The sequence below is a fragment of the Lolium perenne genome, chromosome 5 (assembly GCF_019359855.2).
Source record: "Lolium perenne isolate Kyuss_39 chromosome 5, Kyuss_2.0, whole genome shotgun sequence".
Classification (NCBI taxonomy): Eukaryota; Viridiplantae; Streptophyta; class Magnoliopsida; order Poales; family Poaceae; genus Lolium; species Lolium perenne.
This window is the reverse complement of record NC_067248.2, coordinates 158,443,545-158,461,045: the sequence shown is the minus strand read 5'-3', so window position 1 is coordinate 158,461,045 and position 17,501 is coordinate 158,443,545. Positions and strand designations below refer to the sequence as shown.

General features: G+C 43.9%; 2 protein-coding genes across 2 annotated transcripts; one reads left to right on the top strand and one right to left on the bottom strand.

Annotated features, from left to right (window-relative positions):
- The first annotated feature begins 7,741 nt into the window (after positions 1–7,741).
- On the top strand, positions 7,742–11,655 carry LOC127300351 (inositol diphosphatase DSP4). Its single transcript, XM_051330454.2, has 5 exons — positions 7,742–8,176; positions 8,301–8,394; positions 10,902–10,959; positions 11,049–11,092; positions 11,193–11,655. The coding sequence occupies exons 1-5, from the start codon at positions 7,743–7,745 to the stop codon at positions 11,367–11,369; spliced, it is 807 nt and encodes a 268-aa protein (XP_051186414.1). The 5' UTR covers position 7,742; the 3' UTR covers positions 11,370–11,655.
- A 1,561-nt stretch (positions 11,656–13,216) lies between these two features.
- On the bottom strand, positions 13,217–17,275 carry LOC127300350 (uncharacterized). Its single transcript, XM_051330452.2, has 2 exons — positions 15,337–17,275; positions 13,217–13,570 (listed from the first exon to the last, which is right to left on the bottom strand). Exon 1 carries the CDS (start codon positions 17,107–17,109, stop codon positions 15,355–15,357), a length of 1,755 nt encoding a protein of 584 aa, XP_051186412.1. The 5' UTR covers positions 17,110–17,275; the 3' UTR covers positions 13,217–13,570; positions 15,337–15,354.
- Positions 17,276–17,501: the final 226 nt, after the last annotated feature.

Genomic DNA, 17,501 nt, shown 5'->3' with positions numbered 1-17,501 from the left:
CACAGATGTATCAATGTTTCGGTTAATACAATTATAGCATGGTATGCAAACATTATCATAAACACAAAGATATATTATAATAACCAATTTATTATTGCCTCTTGGGCATATCTCCAACAACTCTCATGTTGCAATTTCTTTATTTTGAGGTCATCCACAAATTGGTGATGGGTTCTTTATCTCCATGGTGTTATAGAGAGCTTGTACCTGGGCTTGTCTTTGTATACCTCTCTCTCTCTGATGATCATTATTTTTTTATCAGTCCATAGGTTCGTGACAAGGTCTACCAAAAAAAGATGCATATCAACGATGTGATTCATTTCGGCAGTCGATTCCAAGTTTTCTTAACTACCATGTTTATTTTTGGACGCTTTTAGACCAATTTCAACAAAAAAAATCCGCACATGGTTGATCTTTTCAAAATACCTTGACCACTAACTTCATCATTCTACAAACTCATGTACTGTAAATTTTAATTCAATGGCTCGTAGACAAACCGGTGATGTGTTTTTATTTGTGTAGTGTTACTTCGTACTTACTTAGGTTTGTATATCTGCACCTCTCTGCCTCCCGTGATTATTACTTTTATGTCAGTCCATATATTTGAGGTATGTTATAAAAAGATGCATGTCCACGATGTGATTCCATTAGAGAAATTGACTGTGACTTTTGTTAACTGTAACTCTTTGGTTTCGTGAATATATTTAGAAGTTTTTCTAGCTAATTTCGTCAAATTCATCGCACAACATCCGTCGTTTCAAATTTCCTCTGACAAGTAGTTATCTTGTTGTTCACCATAAATCTTTGTTGCAAGTTTTTAAGGTTGGGAGGTCATAGTAAGCGCACAACCAAACACTCAAAACTTTACATCACAAGAGCTCATGTGCAATGAACACCGGTCTTAACTTGTTTGTGCTCTCATGCAAATCAAGTCAATACAACCAACCAAAGAATGTGCACAATGTGGTTTCTTTTTCTTCACGCGAGCAAGAGGTGTGTTTCACTTATGTGAGAAAATTGGCGCAAGTAAGAACATCTCCACCGGGGAGCCTCAAATAGGCACCGGTAGGTGCACCGGAAGTGCTTTATTGGGCGTGCTGACACTAGCTCCCCAATCTAGGGAGAGGATGCACACACCGGAGATCCCTCACGGTTAGCTGCATCGAAGTTGGCGTCGTTGATCTCCTCCAGCTCTTCCTCATGGAGCCTCCAGAAGCGTTGTGTGTTGAAGGAGGCCAAGATCACCTCCTGCTCAGGGTTTCCGTTGAACTGCTCCTCCTCACTCCACTACACCGCCTCAACTTCTGCGTCTTCTATGAACGTCTCGTTCCACTCCTTGACATGCCGGTCCCACCCTTAGAATCCGACGTGACATTATGTGTCAGTGCGTCCGTTCGGCATCCCGCGCGAAGAGACCGCCGCGGGGTTGCCGGTGATTTTATTAGGCCCTAAATGGTGTCGATGCATTATTGAGCACCGGTGTGGCCTAAAAAAACTTCGAACCCCCAAAATTGCTATTGTATTAGCCCGTGGAGATGCTCCAACACATCCTTAGCGAGGCTCCACGGGACTATGTTTCACTTGTGCAAGAAATCGGTGCAGCTGTAACATCCCAAAAATTCAAAACAAAACAAATGAATTTCCCTAGTTCCAAATTTTGGAACCAACAAAAACTTTTATTAAATTAAGTGTGATACATAGTGACCTTGCTTAATTCTTGTGCTATTGCCATGATTGCTTGTTAAAGTAGTTTGAAATAATCTTAAACCCTAAACCTCACCCCTCTTTTCACCATCCTAGTTAAAATAAAATAAAAGGAAATTAAATAAGAAAAAGGTATATGTGCCTATGGCTATATTTATAAATCTTTACCCTAGACATTTCTACTTTGCTTAGAAGTTTGGAAAACCTTCATACACCTTACCTAGTACTTATCAAACCTAATCCAAGTTGTTTCCAAAGAAAATGAAAAGAAACTAAAAATGCCATAGAGGCATATGAGAGTAAAATAGCAAATATGTGAATTTAAGAATATTGACCCTAATACATGTTGTGAATGGTGGGATCACTCCTATATACCATTTCAACACTCAACAACACCAATTGGGTCAAGCCAAGTCAAATTAAAAATCAAATGCAACATATGCATAGAGGCATATGTGACACATAGCCATAATACCCAATTCTTGCCCTATGCCTTTAAACCTTGACCAAATGATGTGAAATCATCTCTAAACCTAATATAACACTAAATTGACCCTAACCCATGCCCAAGAAAAGCAAGATGAACAATTTACAAGAATAATGAAATTTGACACATCACCTCTTATGTGTTATGGCCATCTTTGCAAATCTTTGAACAAGACCATTTGAAATGGTTTAAATGGTTTGAAAATGTTTCTAAACTAATAAGAATCACATTAGAGTCAAGAAAAGTCAAATCAAATGGAGAGAAATCAAATAGTGAGAAAATCCCAATTTCACTCACATACACATAAGGCCAATTTTGCAAATCTTCACCAAAGGTCACCTTTGCTTGATCTATTGTTTGGAGAATACTTATATATGTTAAACAAACACAAATGCATCAAAGAAACAAGAATCAAATCCAAGAAAATCTCAAAACCAACATACATGTGATAATGGTCAAAATTGAGTTTTATAAAATGTTCACCACTTTACCCCTCTGGTTTGGACTTTTCTTCAACCAACCTTGACCAACTCTTGCCATGTCATCCAAGAACTTGTCAAGGTGAACAACTTTCATGTTGACCACACATGCTAACTTTGACCAGGTTGCCCAGAATAGATTTGACAAGAGAGGACTTTGAAATAAAGAGAAGATAACCCCAAATTTGAATTCTCACAAACCTTCACCAAAATGAACACCACCACCACCATTCCATCACATTAATTATATAAATGAGTTCCACCAAAAAGATTTCCAAAATTCCACCAAAATGTTCATGCGGCCATTTCATCGAACAGTTGGCAGGCAACAATCTGAATTCAACATACACTCTAATATCCACTGGTTTTTAGCCTAAACTACTTTTAATTCTTGATGATCATTGCTCCCCTATCACTCCTACACCAAGCCCAGTACTTGCCATGGTCGATTAAAGCCTATGGAGAGCACAACATCACCATGCCGTACCCATGCCGACCCTCTTGCCACTCATCCTCTCCATCTCTCTCTGATCATTTTCTCCTTGTCAACTAGCTTGCCTACACAGTACCACGCATGCCAGTACCCTCCACAGCCAGAGAAACGCATGGCATTGGCCAAACGTTGCACGCCCAGTACCACGCCACGACATGCCAGCGCACGCGGTGAGCGCGCCCAGACAACGCCCTGGACGCGCCAGAGCGCACGCTGTGCCGTCGCCTCAGTCCTCCCCTGCCCGCCTACTTCTGCATCGCGCGTCGCCATCATCTCCTCTACCTCCTAGACATCCTCAATAGCCCGCGGAGGAACCGTCGCCATCGCCATGATCGACGCTCTGCCGTCCAGTATCGTCCTCGTCGCAGAAGCTATCCGAGCGATCCCATCGTCCCCTGGACGCGCCAGCTACACCCAGAGCATCGCCTAGACGTCGCCTACACGACGCGCACCTCGCCTTGCCCTTTCGCAGCCCGTAGCGCCATTGTCGTCGTCGACCCCTTCGCCGCATCCACGGCACCCCTCCATCCGCTATAAATAGAGGAGCTCTGAGCTCCATCTCTTCACACAATCTGCTCCCCTCTCATCCCTGCCTCTTCTCCAACCATCAATTTGACACCACCACGCCTGAGCAGCTCCAATTGCAAGCTCGTCGCCGCCGGAGCCCGCAGATCATCTACGTCGACTGGAGCCTCGCCAAGCTCCGCCACTGTACCAGGAGCCTCTACACCCTCGCCAACGTCGTCTCGTACCTCTCCCTCGATCGTCGGCGGCCCAGAACACTCTCCGACCCCCTACCTCCGCCGCCAGTACGCCCTCCTCTCGCCGGAGAAGAAGATCAACCACAGTCGTCCGATCCACCTCTAATCGCACGGTCGACGTTGCCAGGTACCGTTTCGGCGATTTAAAGTCACTGACGTGTGGGACCCCATGTCAGCAGGCCCGAATTGTTACTGGGCTGCTTCTCTGTTTAAACCATTGCGGCCCACTAGTTTCCCACGCGGCCCAACAATTCAAACTTTGTATTATTTAGTTTCAGCAATTATTTAATTCTGGTCTGTGCTATAAATTGAATAGTTTTAAATCTACAAATCCAAATCTTGTGATTCAAAATGTTCTGGAAAGCTTATGAATTTATCTAGCCAACCCCACTGGATTCAGCCACATATCTTGTGTAGAATTTGAATAGCAAAAATAACAAAACAGATACTTTTCAGTATTCAAATAAATCTTAAAAATCAACCAAATTGAATTTTGAAGTGAATCCAATTGCTATAATTCACATCTCACAAACTCTAATTTACTATGTAAAAATATAATATAGGTTCTGTACATGATCATGGGCTAGAAGCAAAATATTGGCTATGTAGTCAATACTAGTCCATTTAAACTATTTCAAATTTTAGGAATTTAAATCTATGAGGTGTAGCACCTCATTTAAATCATTTTCTCAAGTGATATGAAGTAATGTGATGACCTCTCCTACTTAGGTTCATATTTGCTCACTTGTGAAATTTAAATCAATATAGTTTTTAAATTGCAATGGTTATTTAAATCACATGAGATGATGAATCTCATTTAAATCATTTTTCTCAAATAATAAGTGTGAAGTGTTGACCTTGGTCAACATGGGATCATCCCTGGTTATTTGAGAAGATTAACTCTTAAGAAGAATTCAATGAGAGGAAATTATTTCTCCCAAACCAAAGAGAAACCCTAATTCCAATTTTCAATGAGAGGAAATTATTTTCCTAATAGTAAATAAGGAAACCCTAGCATAATTTGAGAATAAATGTTAAGTAGTGATGCTAGATCCTTTGTGTGAGCCAATAAGGCTAATTAGGACTACTTAAGTGTTGTTTGGTGATTGTATCCTCGTATTCGTTTATAGATGCTAGTACCGGAGACTATCAAGAGGAAGAGGTCTTCTACCAAGAGGAGGAGCAAGAAAACTTTGATCACATCACCAACCAAGGCAAGCTATTACCAATGCAAGCTAGACTAATGCAAACCATTTTGGTTGCAAGTTTATATTCTTGCAAAGTGCAAAGCTCTACAAGAGCAAGGCACCATTACATTTTACCTTATGATCCTATCCCAAGTTTTTACTTTACAAGATTTACTTGAATTTTATTTATCAAAGTTACTTTTTGATTTATGATTTACTTGGTTGAATTATAGAGTAGTACAAGAGAATCACACTTAGCCTAGCAAGCTCCAAGATACTTAGCACCCCCCCCCCCCATAAGTAGTTGCTAGTGCTCAATATTAAAAGTGACTACTCTAGTTGGGAACTTGTGAATTGAAATGACTTTGAAAACCTTGGAATGATGAGTCATTCTATTGAGAGATTTTGAAGGTGAATATGACTGGTGAATGACTTGGTGAATTTTACCAAAACTGATGGTTGGGTTCGGATGCGATACCATTCCAATTTTACCAGTACCCCCACAATACCTGAATCTGGGTAAGGCTTAGCTGGAAACTTATGTATTTTAGTATGGGTTCCCTCTGAACAAGCGTCATAGGGGTTATGCCGATGCTGCCTCCGTTACTGGTGAAGTGATGTGAAATGACGTGAAATGAGGTGAATGTCCGGCCCAAGCCCTGTGCAGTTCCCAGGCTGACGGTGTGTCTTCACTGGGAGGCCAAGCTCATGGGGAGAGGTGCCTATACTAGGGTATGTAAATGAAAGGTTAGGATTGGTAGTTCGCGTACTGCGTACGATAAATCAGGGCCAGTTACCCCTGACGAACTATTGCAATTGTTGTGGCACAAGTGTACAACCTCTGCAGAGTTAAACCTATTCGAATATCCGCGTCCGCGGTTATGGACAGTTGGAAAGGCCATACTGTCCCGTCATCAGAATTTTTCTAAAAATATGAATGGTGACTTGTGATTTGAATTGAAAGGTGACTTGGACTTTGAATCACCACTGAGTTGTGGGAATGACACTAATGTTCCCACTTGAGTTTAGCAAATGAAGAGGCTTTGATTATTAAAGTGTTTATTAAATAAAATTGGCTTTAGGCAAATGAAACTAGAGCTTAGAACCCCCTTACTATAATTGATAGTATTTACCTTAGTATTAGTTTGCGAGTACTTTAAAGTACTCATGGCTGTGTCCCTGGCTATTCAAATGGCCAAACTATGAAGACGAGTACTAGAACCCGGAAGAAGGACAGCAGGACGTCTACGACAACTAGGATCACTCCTGATGTCAACAGTTGCCAGTGGAATAGATGGACTACTACTACGCTATTTCGCTTCCGCTATGTGTTATGTAATGGATCAATAGAACTTCTATTATTGTAATAAGACTAGATCATGTGATCCTTTATTTGTAAGACGATTATGGTATGTAATGAATGATGTGTTGTGATATCAATCTATTATGTCTCGCAAAAATAATATTCCTGGGATTGCGAGGAATGGCATAATAGGCATCTGGACTTAAAAATCTGGGTGTTGACAGCAGCTAACACGTCCTTAGCAGGCCCGGCCCTGGGGTGGGGGTCTAGCGGGGCGGCCGCCCCGGGCCCAGAAAAATTAGGGGCCCAAATTTTTTGTATAGGCTTACTATAAGTTGCAAGAAAAAAAATTAACTTTTTAGATGGGCTTCGATCTATACATTGGACCTTTCTTTTTCTTTTCTTTTAGTTGCCGAACCGGCCGGCCGGCCAGGAATTTACGTACGAGCAGGCCTGCGTACGCATCATACCAACAGGCAAGATTGCATCGATTGATCAATGATCATTAGTTGGTTCCATACGGCGGAACAGAAACGTCGCGCATCGCACCCTCGCCCAGGCGGTTTCGTGACTTCGTGAGTTCAGGGCCTGCCTGCCGGCTGCCGCCGCCCCTCCGTGACCGCTGACCGCCGACGCTGCGACGATCTGCATCTGCTGCCCTGCCTGGTCCGCTAGCCGCTGCAGTCCCAGGCCCCCCCCCCCCCCCCCACCGAATCTGCATAGAAGGTAAGAAAAGAACGCCCGCTGGCCGCCGCCGTTCTCTTGAAATTCTACTATCTGCTCTAATTCGTGTTCTAAATTTTGATTAGTAGTTGTTGTTTTTGTTTGTAGGAGCTAGCTTAACTGATTATGGTGACTGTTGCATTAGTTGAAAGAAGCTTTTCAAAATTGAAATTATTGAAGAACTACTTGAGATCTGTAATGTCTCAAGAGAGGTTAAATGGTTTGGTAACTCTATGCATCGAGAAGAAGTTAGTGGACGAGATTGATATTGATTCCATCGTCAGTGATTTTGCTTCTAGGAATTGGCGCAGGAAATTTTAAGGTATCATGTGAACATTATTATTTTTATATGAATATTGCAATTGCATATACTTAAAGTATTTATTTTTCATCATCTCATACGTGCGGGTAAAAAATTTATAGTAAGTAGTAAGAGGGGTCCAAAATTTTAGTTCCGCCCTTCGAAATCTCACGACCGGCCCTGGTCCTTAGTTAACCACTTGCAGCAGGTAGATATGCAAAGAAATTAAGTTGTCAAACAGCTGGCCGTTCGGCGGGCCCCGGTTCCGAGCACAAAACGTTTACAACTACCAACAAGGGGGAATATGCACCGAATATGCAGCGCAGGCGTGCGGGGACGCAAAACCCGTCCGTCGCCCAAACCAACGAGCCGATCCTCTTCATCCTCCCACACCCCGACGCCGTTCCTCCGTCGAGGTATGACACAGGAGGCCGCCGCCACCACCAGCCTAGTGCTAACCCAGGACGCCCGGAGCCGCAAAGACAACCACCACCATCACCGCCCGCCGCCGCCCGAGCCCGAGGAGGACGACGACACGGGCGCCATGCCCCCGCCGTCCTGCACGACGATCCTGCTGCGCCGGGAGGGCGAGCAGGCGGCGGCGACGGAAGGCGAGGAGCCGCCGCAGCTGGTCCCGCCGCTCAACTTCGCCATGGTCGACCACGGCGTCTACCGCTCCGGGTTCCCCGACGCCTCCAACCTGCCGTTCCTCGAGTCCCTCCGCCTCCGTTCCATCCTGTTAGTACTACTACTACTCATCTACTACGTGTCTAGTGTCTTGTCTTCGTTGAGGTGTCGGTGTATGACATGGTTTTGATTTTGTTTGTTGGGTGCGCGTCGTGTACTTGCTTCCTCCGGCCAGGTACCTATGCCCGGAGCCGTACCCGGAGGCCAACCAGGAGTTCCTCCGTGCCCGCGGGATCAGGCTGTTCCAGTTCGGAATCGACGGCTCCAAGGTGATCAACTTCAATCCATATTCGTTTGGTTTCCTTATTATGTTTGACATGGGCATCCATAATTCCATATGGATAAATTTCTTTCTTCGAAGCTAGCTCCTTGTCATTTGCCTTTGGTCTTTTTTTGTTTACTTGCCTACCATTTTAACTCGCCATTTTAAGGATTGCGATGGTTGTTCTTGTTCTCAAGAAGTTAAAAATGAAATCTTAAGCAAAGAAGAAAACATGCCTATTAGCTAGTACTCCTTAATTAATAAACAAAATACGGATTGCGACGGTTGTTCTTGTTCCGGAGTAGTTGATTATCTTGATAGCACACCATAATTGATTAGTCATGCTTTTTTTCTGAAAATCGTTAGTTATATATGCTTTCCTGATTACTCACGGATTCCTTGCTAACATTTGTCCACACGGTAGTGAAAGCTGCAGTGGTTCTATCTTCACGAATCTTCTCCATAGTACTTGACTACTTGTGTGCGGACACATCATAGTACGCCTTTCCTGCAGAGTTGCCTTGTCCAAGTTGAGCTTCTCTATAGACGCTTTTAGCTGAAAACGTCTGTCTACCAAATCACAAATCGAATACACCTTCAACACTTGATGTGGTTAGGAAGATGACTTATATTTCTGAAACTAGCGATAGCTGGATGCCTGGTTTAACTGTCCGCTGTCAAGTAGTTCCTGGTAACGAAGGTCGGAATTTGGGGGATTTAATTCATATGGCAGGAGTATATATTTAAGTAGAGTATGTGCGAGGAACTGTTCTATTTATCCCCTTTTATGCATTTGCAATTTTACCATGATATAAATAACAACAGTTTGTATTTTTAAAACCTCGGATGATTTAAACTTTCAAAATAAATGCACACCATAATGGTGGGTCCTGTATAAAAAAAAAACTACCGAGTACTGGAAGAATTAGAAGTACCGAATCTGAGAAGCTTGTCGAAATTCGGATCCGGTGTTCGACTTGGCAAAGATTTTTCTGTACATGTTAAATAACACTTGGAATACACTTCATAGGGTAATGTCAGGCCCTACACACATTTAGGCTATTCGATCGGCAAAAACAGGATGTCAGTGTCTGCCAAAAAAACTTCAGATATTGAAATTATGATCTTGTTTGTAACTCGATCTGGCTCATTTTTTACAAGCTAATGGGAACTATCTAAAACTTGAGCTGTTATACTATTGTAGTCCTTGGGCATGCGGTGTTGTAGTTCGTTGCCCTACGTCATTTTTTGTTATGATAACCATTTTATGCTTAAGATTCAGGCATAGGACTTCCCATATCTTTTTCTTCTTAATTAACCGGATTACATGTATATGTCGTCAATAATCTTAAAGGTACAAGATACTTTTTTTCTCGAACCTCAGTGAGTGAAGTAGTAAGAGATGTTTCTATCTACTGGGTGCAATAGCTTTTTTTTGGTTCCCTGCGGTGGAGCTTAAAAGAAATAAGAGAATATCTGGGGACTTTTTGTTTTGTCGAGTCCATGAGGCCTACATCCGTATCAGTAAGAAGTATGAGTGTCTAGGTACTTCCACTTCGCAATTTCGTGAAATGGAGTAAGGCACATGGAAGCTGAAAGTGTGCCACATAAAAAATGGAACCAGGTTCTTCTATCTGGATTAGGTTGTTTATTTGGTACTATGGTGATGCACCTTGTAAACCAAAATCCAATTTCTGAGATTTATTTATTATATATATATTATCAAAAATTGGCAAACAAAAACCTCAAGTGTCAACTCACACTAAAACTGACCGCGCTATTCTGCAGGGGCAATTTCAAGCTAAAATGGTGTTATTTCTAGTCCTCGGACCATTTTTGTGTCTGATCAATCCACTGCTTGTGATAGTAAGTCAGTAACTACTGTTACCGGTTAGTATTTTTAAAAAGTTTCAAGTAAATAAATTATAAATATTGTGTCTTACAAACAATAAGGGGATAACTCGAGACAATTTCAGCTGTTGAACAGAACTCTCTTGTGTGGTAACTGATGTTAGTATGTCTTAAAACATCGTCCTAGTTGAAGGTTGAAGACTGGGATCATTGGGCAGAGTTCAGAATTATTTATTTATTTGTCAAAAAGGGGACAAAAGATTTTGCCCCCATTCATTAAATAAGTGGGAGAGTCTTGACAAGACAAAATAAAACGAACAAAGAAGTTCCTAAAAGATTACTCTCTCATTATTGCAAAACTCAAATGATTCGCACCCGCGACGATCCAAAGCTTAGCCTCATCCTTGATGATTTGAAGTAAGATGATTGGGGAGTTCAGATTTTGAACCTTGATGTTTATATTCAAAGCAAATCGTTCGATGCTTCGCAAGTATAAGAAAGCTGCTTGAAGTTGTTGTGGTCTTTTATGTGTTGGTCATTTCCTCCTTTTAGGGCAGCAACTCTATCGGTCGATTTCATTTTTCTCTTGCCACCTAAGATGGTTTCATAGAGTGGCATTTCTTATATTCAGGAGCTTAATGAAAATGGATGTTTTTATTTCAGGAGCCTTTTGTGAACATTCCTGAAGACAGAATCCGTGAGGCTTTAAAGGTTGTTATAGGTACTAAAATGTTCTACCGATTCATTTCTTGTCTCGGTCATCTTTTCTCAGTCGCTTCTTCCCTGACGAGATATCAAATTATTGTGTAGACACAAGAAACCACCCGGTGCTTATTCACTGCAAGCGGGGAAAGGTAAAAGAACAGGATTACTTTTCAGCTTGCGTTACTGCATGATTAGCCTCTGAAAATTGATATAACATCTGAATTCGACTGTGAACATGAAAATGTGCAGCATCGAACTGGCTGCGTGGTTGGATGCTTGAGGAAATTGCAGCGATGGTGTCTAACTTCGGTATTCGACGAATACCAGCGTTTTGCCGGAGCGAAGGCAAGAGTGTCTGATCTAAGGTTTATGGAGCTCTTTGACATCTCAAGCTTAAAGCATTTACCAGCATCTTTCTCGTGTTGAGAAAGAAGCACAGAGTAAGCGGCCTGTGGAGTGTGGACGTGTCAAGATTGGCATTTCTTTCTAGGACTTTCCGAGTCCTGTGTATCTTGTAGCATGGCTAGCACGATAAGAAATGGAGTAACTGTAACGGAGGTGGCGTTTTGGCTCATAGGAGCAAATGCTCCTATTATACAAAATAATTAAAAAACAATTTTAAAAATGTCAAAAAATTCTGACATAAATTTTTTGTTGTACATCGTGACATTCTATGTTAGTGCACAAGTTTTCATGGAGAAACAACATTTTATGTGGTGTGTACAAAAAAGATAAAAAAATGTGACGTGTTATAGCATCAAAATTTGTCTTTTTTACTGGAGCCACAAATTTTTATAGTTTTTTTTTAAAACTTGTGTACGAACATAAAATATGTAGATGTACATGAAAATTTTTAGTTTAGAATTTTTTGACACTTCGAAATGTAGATTCACACAATGGGAGCAAATGCTCCTATGAGCCAAAGTGAATATCCCGTAACTGTTAGTACTACAGTACTACTTTTGTGTCTGCTACAACTGTCATATTACCAAGTTGACCGAGGAGCTTTAACATTATCAGACACTTTTTTGGAACATAGGCATGTAGGATAGATAGGCGACATGAGTTGTATACTTGCAGGTGCTGCATTTAGCATTCAATAATGGGTTTGCTGGCACCTGGCATTGTGTAGACTTATGGAGTTGTAATTATGTTATGTTTATGAAAATAAAACACGTCTGACAAGGAAAACCTCATGCGCCATCTCAGTTGATTGTTGTTTGGATCTGTGCAATTTTTTTGTATCTCCACTTTTGCATCGCCAGTTTGTAAATACTGGTTAAATTGCCACTGATACAACCAGCAATTTTTTTGCGAAAATATGTCTATTTCATGTAGGTTGGGGATAGTTCATGGCTATTTCATGTAGGTTGGGGATAGTTCATGGCTTCCTGCTTAGAGCAAGTTAAGTCCTAGTCAGCTGACTATAAAGATTAAAATAATATATTGTTGCCTAGTTGGAAGAGAGAGAGGAGTACAATAAGTCCTAGTCAGCTGGCTATAAAGATTAAAATAATATATTGTTGCCTAGTTAGAAGAGAGAGAGGAGGAGAGAGAAGATGAGTGGGCTCTAATGCAAGAGCCAGCTCTAGCACGTGCTTCTAGACACTTTGTGAGAGTGAATGGTGGGTCATGCACTGATAAAGTAGTAAAATTCTATAGCTCACTATTATACATGTTAGCTCTATGTTAGCTATTGATGACATGACACATGAGTTATAGTCAACAGTTGGCTCTACTATTAAACTTGCTCTTACATAGGTTAAGCAATGTGAGACGTTACTTATGGTCATGCTCCTTTACTTGGAATAATGTAGGGGTTCCGGGTGAATCCAATCCCTAGCACAGGAACAAAGGGACAGCTCAGACGATTTCCACGGACATAGCATCATGCAATGTTTCCCAAGTCTCGCATTTATCCTCCTTTGAGAGTCGAGATCCATGTGAAGCATCCAAACACAGTTGTAGAATTAACCTATCCAAAAAGTGGTTGCTGAGATTCGAGGACATTCAGATTTGAGAGCAAATATCTAGTCACGAGAAAGGTGGTGATTAGTCAGTGACAAGTACAGCTTGTAGTTGAACAGGAGACCTAACAGGAATCAGCCAAATAGCAGAACACGTGTCAACACTCAACAGGGCAATCACAAGCAATATCAGTGGATCAAAATAAACAAAATTCAACATCAGAATGAACAGTATACTCCCCAACAGCATGTGCATATAGAGCGCCAAACCCCCCACAGTAGTTATTCAATGAGACACTGGAATACTGGATCAAACACTTGCTTCATTCCAAATCAACACACAAACAATTACTTCACAAGTCGGGTGAGGAATAAATGGAGAAAATGAAAAGAAAAGAGGGTTAAAAATAGGAACAGACAACAAAAATAAAGAAATAAGAAAGGGCAAACATAAAAGCTCAAGGATACAATCTAAAATGCCGCATCCATGCTTCTATCTTGTCAATATACTAGTGATAGCTGCTACTGTGCACCTTTTGGCCGCAAAGAAACAGAGAACTCCCCTGGTCTCTTCCTCGGTGTCCTTGTACGATGCCTCCTAATTAAATACTTAGGTTTTCTTTTACAATTAGAAGCTCTCCACATCTGGGCTTTCTTCAGCTACACATTCAGAAATATAAAAATGAGTCATAAGGATCGATTGACATAACTCAATTACAAGAATGCATGGGATATTGAAAACAAAGATATTTTCATTGTATATTAGGCACAACATTCCAGCTCAAACTTGAGATACTAAGGTGATAAAGCATAATAACATATAAAATGCAGGAACCTGACAAAATTATAAGCTGTAATAGAAGAAGAATGGGCATAATAAATGCAAAAATAAATAAGTTCCTGACATAGACTCAGAAACCATCGATTCAGTGGAGAAAGCAACTGGAGCAGAAGATAGCACAACACAACTTGACAGATTCATCAAATTGGAAAGATGACATCCGTATAAAACTCTGATTTGCCAACAAGAATTCCAAGTTATTGTCTACTACCTCCATTCCAAAAGAAGTGTCGCAACTTTTTATAGATATGGATGTATCTACACATTAAAATGCGTCCACATACATCTGTATCTAGACAAAGCTTGCGACACTTATTTTGAAACGCAGGTAGTATATCACAATTAGCAATTTGTTAAGGCAATGCGAGTATATCAAGGTCAAATGGAATATATGAAACCAGTGGTCAAAATGGCCTGAAAATTGTCGGCAATAAATACACCTGTAACCATTAAGTTGCATAATGTGGTTGAATAAAGGTCTTAGCGGGTAAGTTCTATGGACTATCGGACGTAGTCAAGACTCCAAGAAAAAACATACATAACTTTATGTCCATGATGTTTTTATCTAATAGTCCAGGAAAGGGCATAGACACACGTAACCATTTTTTATGGTATTGGCCAAATTATCTTGCCAATGGAAGGCACGAAACGATTTTCCATGCTTCCTAACATTTTATCGCCAGTGAAAAAATCTAGAGTCCGCAATAGGTTAGAGACTTGGTTAATAATGCTTTTAGCAAGTGAAGGCCGCCAAGGCCCATATGCATGAATGCAGTTCAAATTTGAATTAGGCTAAAAGTTGACACTGCAACAAAACGTTTATGCTTTGATAACAGGAGAGTCACGATTATTGGTTGCACAAACCAAATTTTCTGTTAAAGCAACTGCCCTGTGCTTGACCTATTTTGCATTCCTTTTACTTTCCTCTTCGGACTCACTAATCTCATTGCCCTCTATCAGTGCACTCCTCGCTACCTACTTGATGTTTCTACCATCTGAAGGCAGGGCATGTATATGCATCCTCATCATCTTCCTACCTATCTACCTGATGCTGCTTATATGTTACGGTGAATCAGTTAATGCACCATGCTGTACTATGAATGAGCACTATGACCCAACTCTTCATGGACAGGCCATGTGCCCATGTCACATTGACACCCACTCACATCTAACAATTACAGTGTATTTCCCCGGCAAATAAAAACAATTACAGTGTATTGGCAACATAGACCACATTATTGCAGGACCATCTTATCATGCCAGCATTTAGTTTGAGAGTGTAAGTAACTACAGTATCACCAAATAGTTATTAGGTTTACAACCCAGTATGAGCATTATAGCCCGATGCATCCATGCATTAGCCTACACCATGTCACCAACCTCTGAGAATAACAGGTATTCGTCAAACGCTCAGAATACCAGGGAACTTTCGCATGTGTTATCCTCACATAACATGGCAGTTAAAAGCTTAGCTACAATTATTGAGCTAATCTTCATCTTAACTGATATGCACTCATGGCAAAAAAGAAAAAAGAAATTAGAAGAGTCACGAAACAAGGGAGTTGATGGAAAAGATCAAGCTTACCCCAATGCAGCAGATGGACTAGATATTCCATCCTCTGGAAAGTAAGCTTTTGAATCGATTGCTGGATATCCTCTGCAAAGCCTTCTTTGCACAAGGCACCTCAGCATCAGCCAGCTTGTGTAGATGCTGGCAAGCACCAGAATCTGCAAGCCGTCGCCGCGTTCCATTCCCACCACCCATGGCAAGCGCTAGAAGTATTGAGACTGGGTACTTTTTGTCAATCTCCTCATTCCGGGGATCAAGCATCAGCACTAGCCTTGTCAGATTCTTCTCATCCCTGACAAATTCCTTCCTGTTCGATTTCAAGGTCATCAAGGCAAGCAATGCACGGCCAGCTGACTCCTGCACGGAAGCAGGCTTAGCCACCTCCATCATCTTCACGAGCGTGCCAACACATGGTGCCATACACCGCTTGGTGTCGTCACTCACGCCAGGCGCAAGGTCAGCAACCATATCTGCAGCCATTTGCTGCAACAGGACGCTGCCACCTCGGCGCATGAGGTCTGTAAGCTGCGCGAAGAACAGGGGCGAGGAGCACAGGGTCCTGGCGGCGGCAGGGACTGCTGCGAGCTCGTGGATAGCCTGTAGGACAGAGTTCTGAAGATCCAGGTCAGTGGTGATGTGCAGAGCCTGCAGCAGCGGCGGCAATGCACCATCTTGTACAATCTGTTGCTTCATCTCGAGGTCGCCAAAGGACGCGATCGACAACAGGCAGAGAGCAGCACTCCTCTGCGTGTCCGTGCTGCCGCTTGCAAGTAAATCAACTAGAACCGGTAGCCCGCCCTCGTCGACCAATGCGGCGCGCACATCGTCGATGGAGATCACGTTCTTGAGCGCTGCCACGGCGAGCGCCTGCATAGCCAGGGACCCCGAGCCGGGACGGCACGCGTTGATCAAGATGGACACCCCTCCATATGCCGATACAGCCCACGCGCTGCCGGCGTCGGCGGTGATGGCCTCGACGGCCACCACGGCGTGCTCCCTGGTGGCCGGTGCCGAGCCAGAGTCGAGCACGCGTAAGAGGGGGCCGAGGCCACCCTCGTCGAACACCGCCTTTCGGGATGCAGCGCAGGCGGTGGTAAGAAGGGCCACGACCGCCGCCGCACGGTCCCGCAGCGCCGAGTGAGCGGACGCGTCGAGCATGCGGAGGAGGGCAGCCACATCCCCGTCGGTGGCAACGATGTTTGCGGCCTCGCCGGTGGCGTCGTCGTTGCCGAGCAAGTCGAGCAGCGAGGCGAGGGCCTTGAGCTTGAGGTCGAGACCCCCGATCTGGAGCCGCGCGAAGGCGTCCCTGATGAAGAGCGACTTGTCGGCGCGGGATGCGGCCGCGGCGGGGACCTGCAGCACGATGGCGTTGGGGGAGGACGCGGAGGAGGAGTCGAGGGAGAGGAGGCCCGAGCGGAGGAGCAGGGAGAGGTCGTGCAGGTGGAGCGAGAGCGAGGACGCGGCGATGTCGAGGTCGCTCTGGAGGCGCAGGCGGCCGCCGGGGAGCGCCGGGTCCTGGCAGCGCGCGGAGAGCGCGTGGAGGGAGCGGAGCGCCGGGAGCAGCGAGGCGAGCAGATCGGCGAAGAGCGGGTGGGCGGCGGCGGGGACGGGCGCGGAGAGGAGAGAGGAGTGGAGCGCGAGCAGCGTGGCGTGCAGCGCGCGCCAGCGGGAGTGGAGCGCGTTGGCGGACGCGGCGGCGAGGAGGAGCGGCGGGAGCAGGGCGTGCAGGATCTGGGCGAGCGCGTCCGCGGCGGCGGGAGGCGGTGGGGAGGGCGGCGGCGGCGTCATGGGCGGCGGCGGCGGGCGGCGGTGGATGAGGGGGAGTGGTGGAGGGGAAAGCGAGGGAAAGAGCACATCACATGGGAGTGGGAGTGGTGGGGTGCGGAATGGACGGACACGATTTGCTTCCGCGGGAAGGAAAAGCTGTAAAGCGGAGGTGGCTGGCAGCCGTTGCCGGGTGTCACGCGCGAGTCCCGCTTTATTCACACACACACGGAGGGCCCGCTTGTACTCGCTGTGTGGCGTCGCCAGCGCGATCGGCGTCCTGCTGGCTTGTAGACCGGCACCGGCGAGCAGATTTGCATGAGGTTTTCCCGGTCAGCTCTCTGAAATAAAATTAATTTTTAAAAAAAAAAATCGATGAGATGTTAACATATAAGCGAAAGTCGTTCATATTTAGG

Coding starts and splice junctions, on each gene's coding strand:
- LOC127300351 (XM_051330454.2), top strand. CDS start 7,743: ATGCACCGAATATGCAGCGCAGGCGTGCGGGGACGCAAAACCCGTCCG. Junction 8,395..10,901: donor TCGGAATCGACGGCTCCAAG/GTGATCAACTTC, acceptor TTTTTATTTCAG/GAGCCTTTTGTGAACATTCC. Junction 11,093..11,192: donor TTCACTGCAAGCGGGGAAAG/GTAAAAGAACAG, acceptor GAAAATGTGCAG/CATCGAACTGGCTGCGTGGT.
- LOC127300350 (XM_051330452.2), bottom strand. CDS start 17,109: ATGACGCCGCCGCCGCCCTCCCCACCGCCTCCCGCCGCCGCGGACGCG.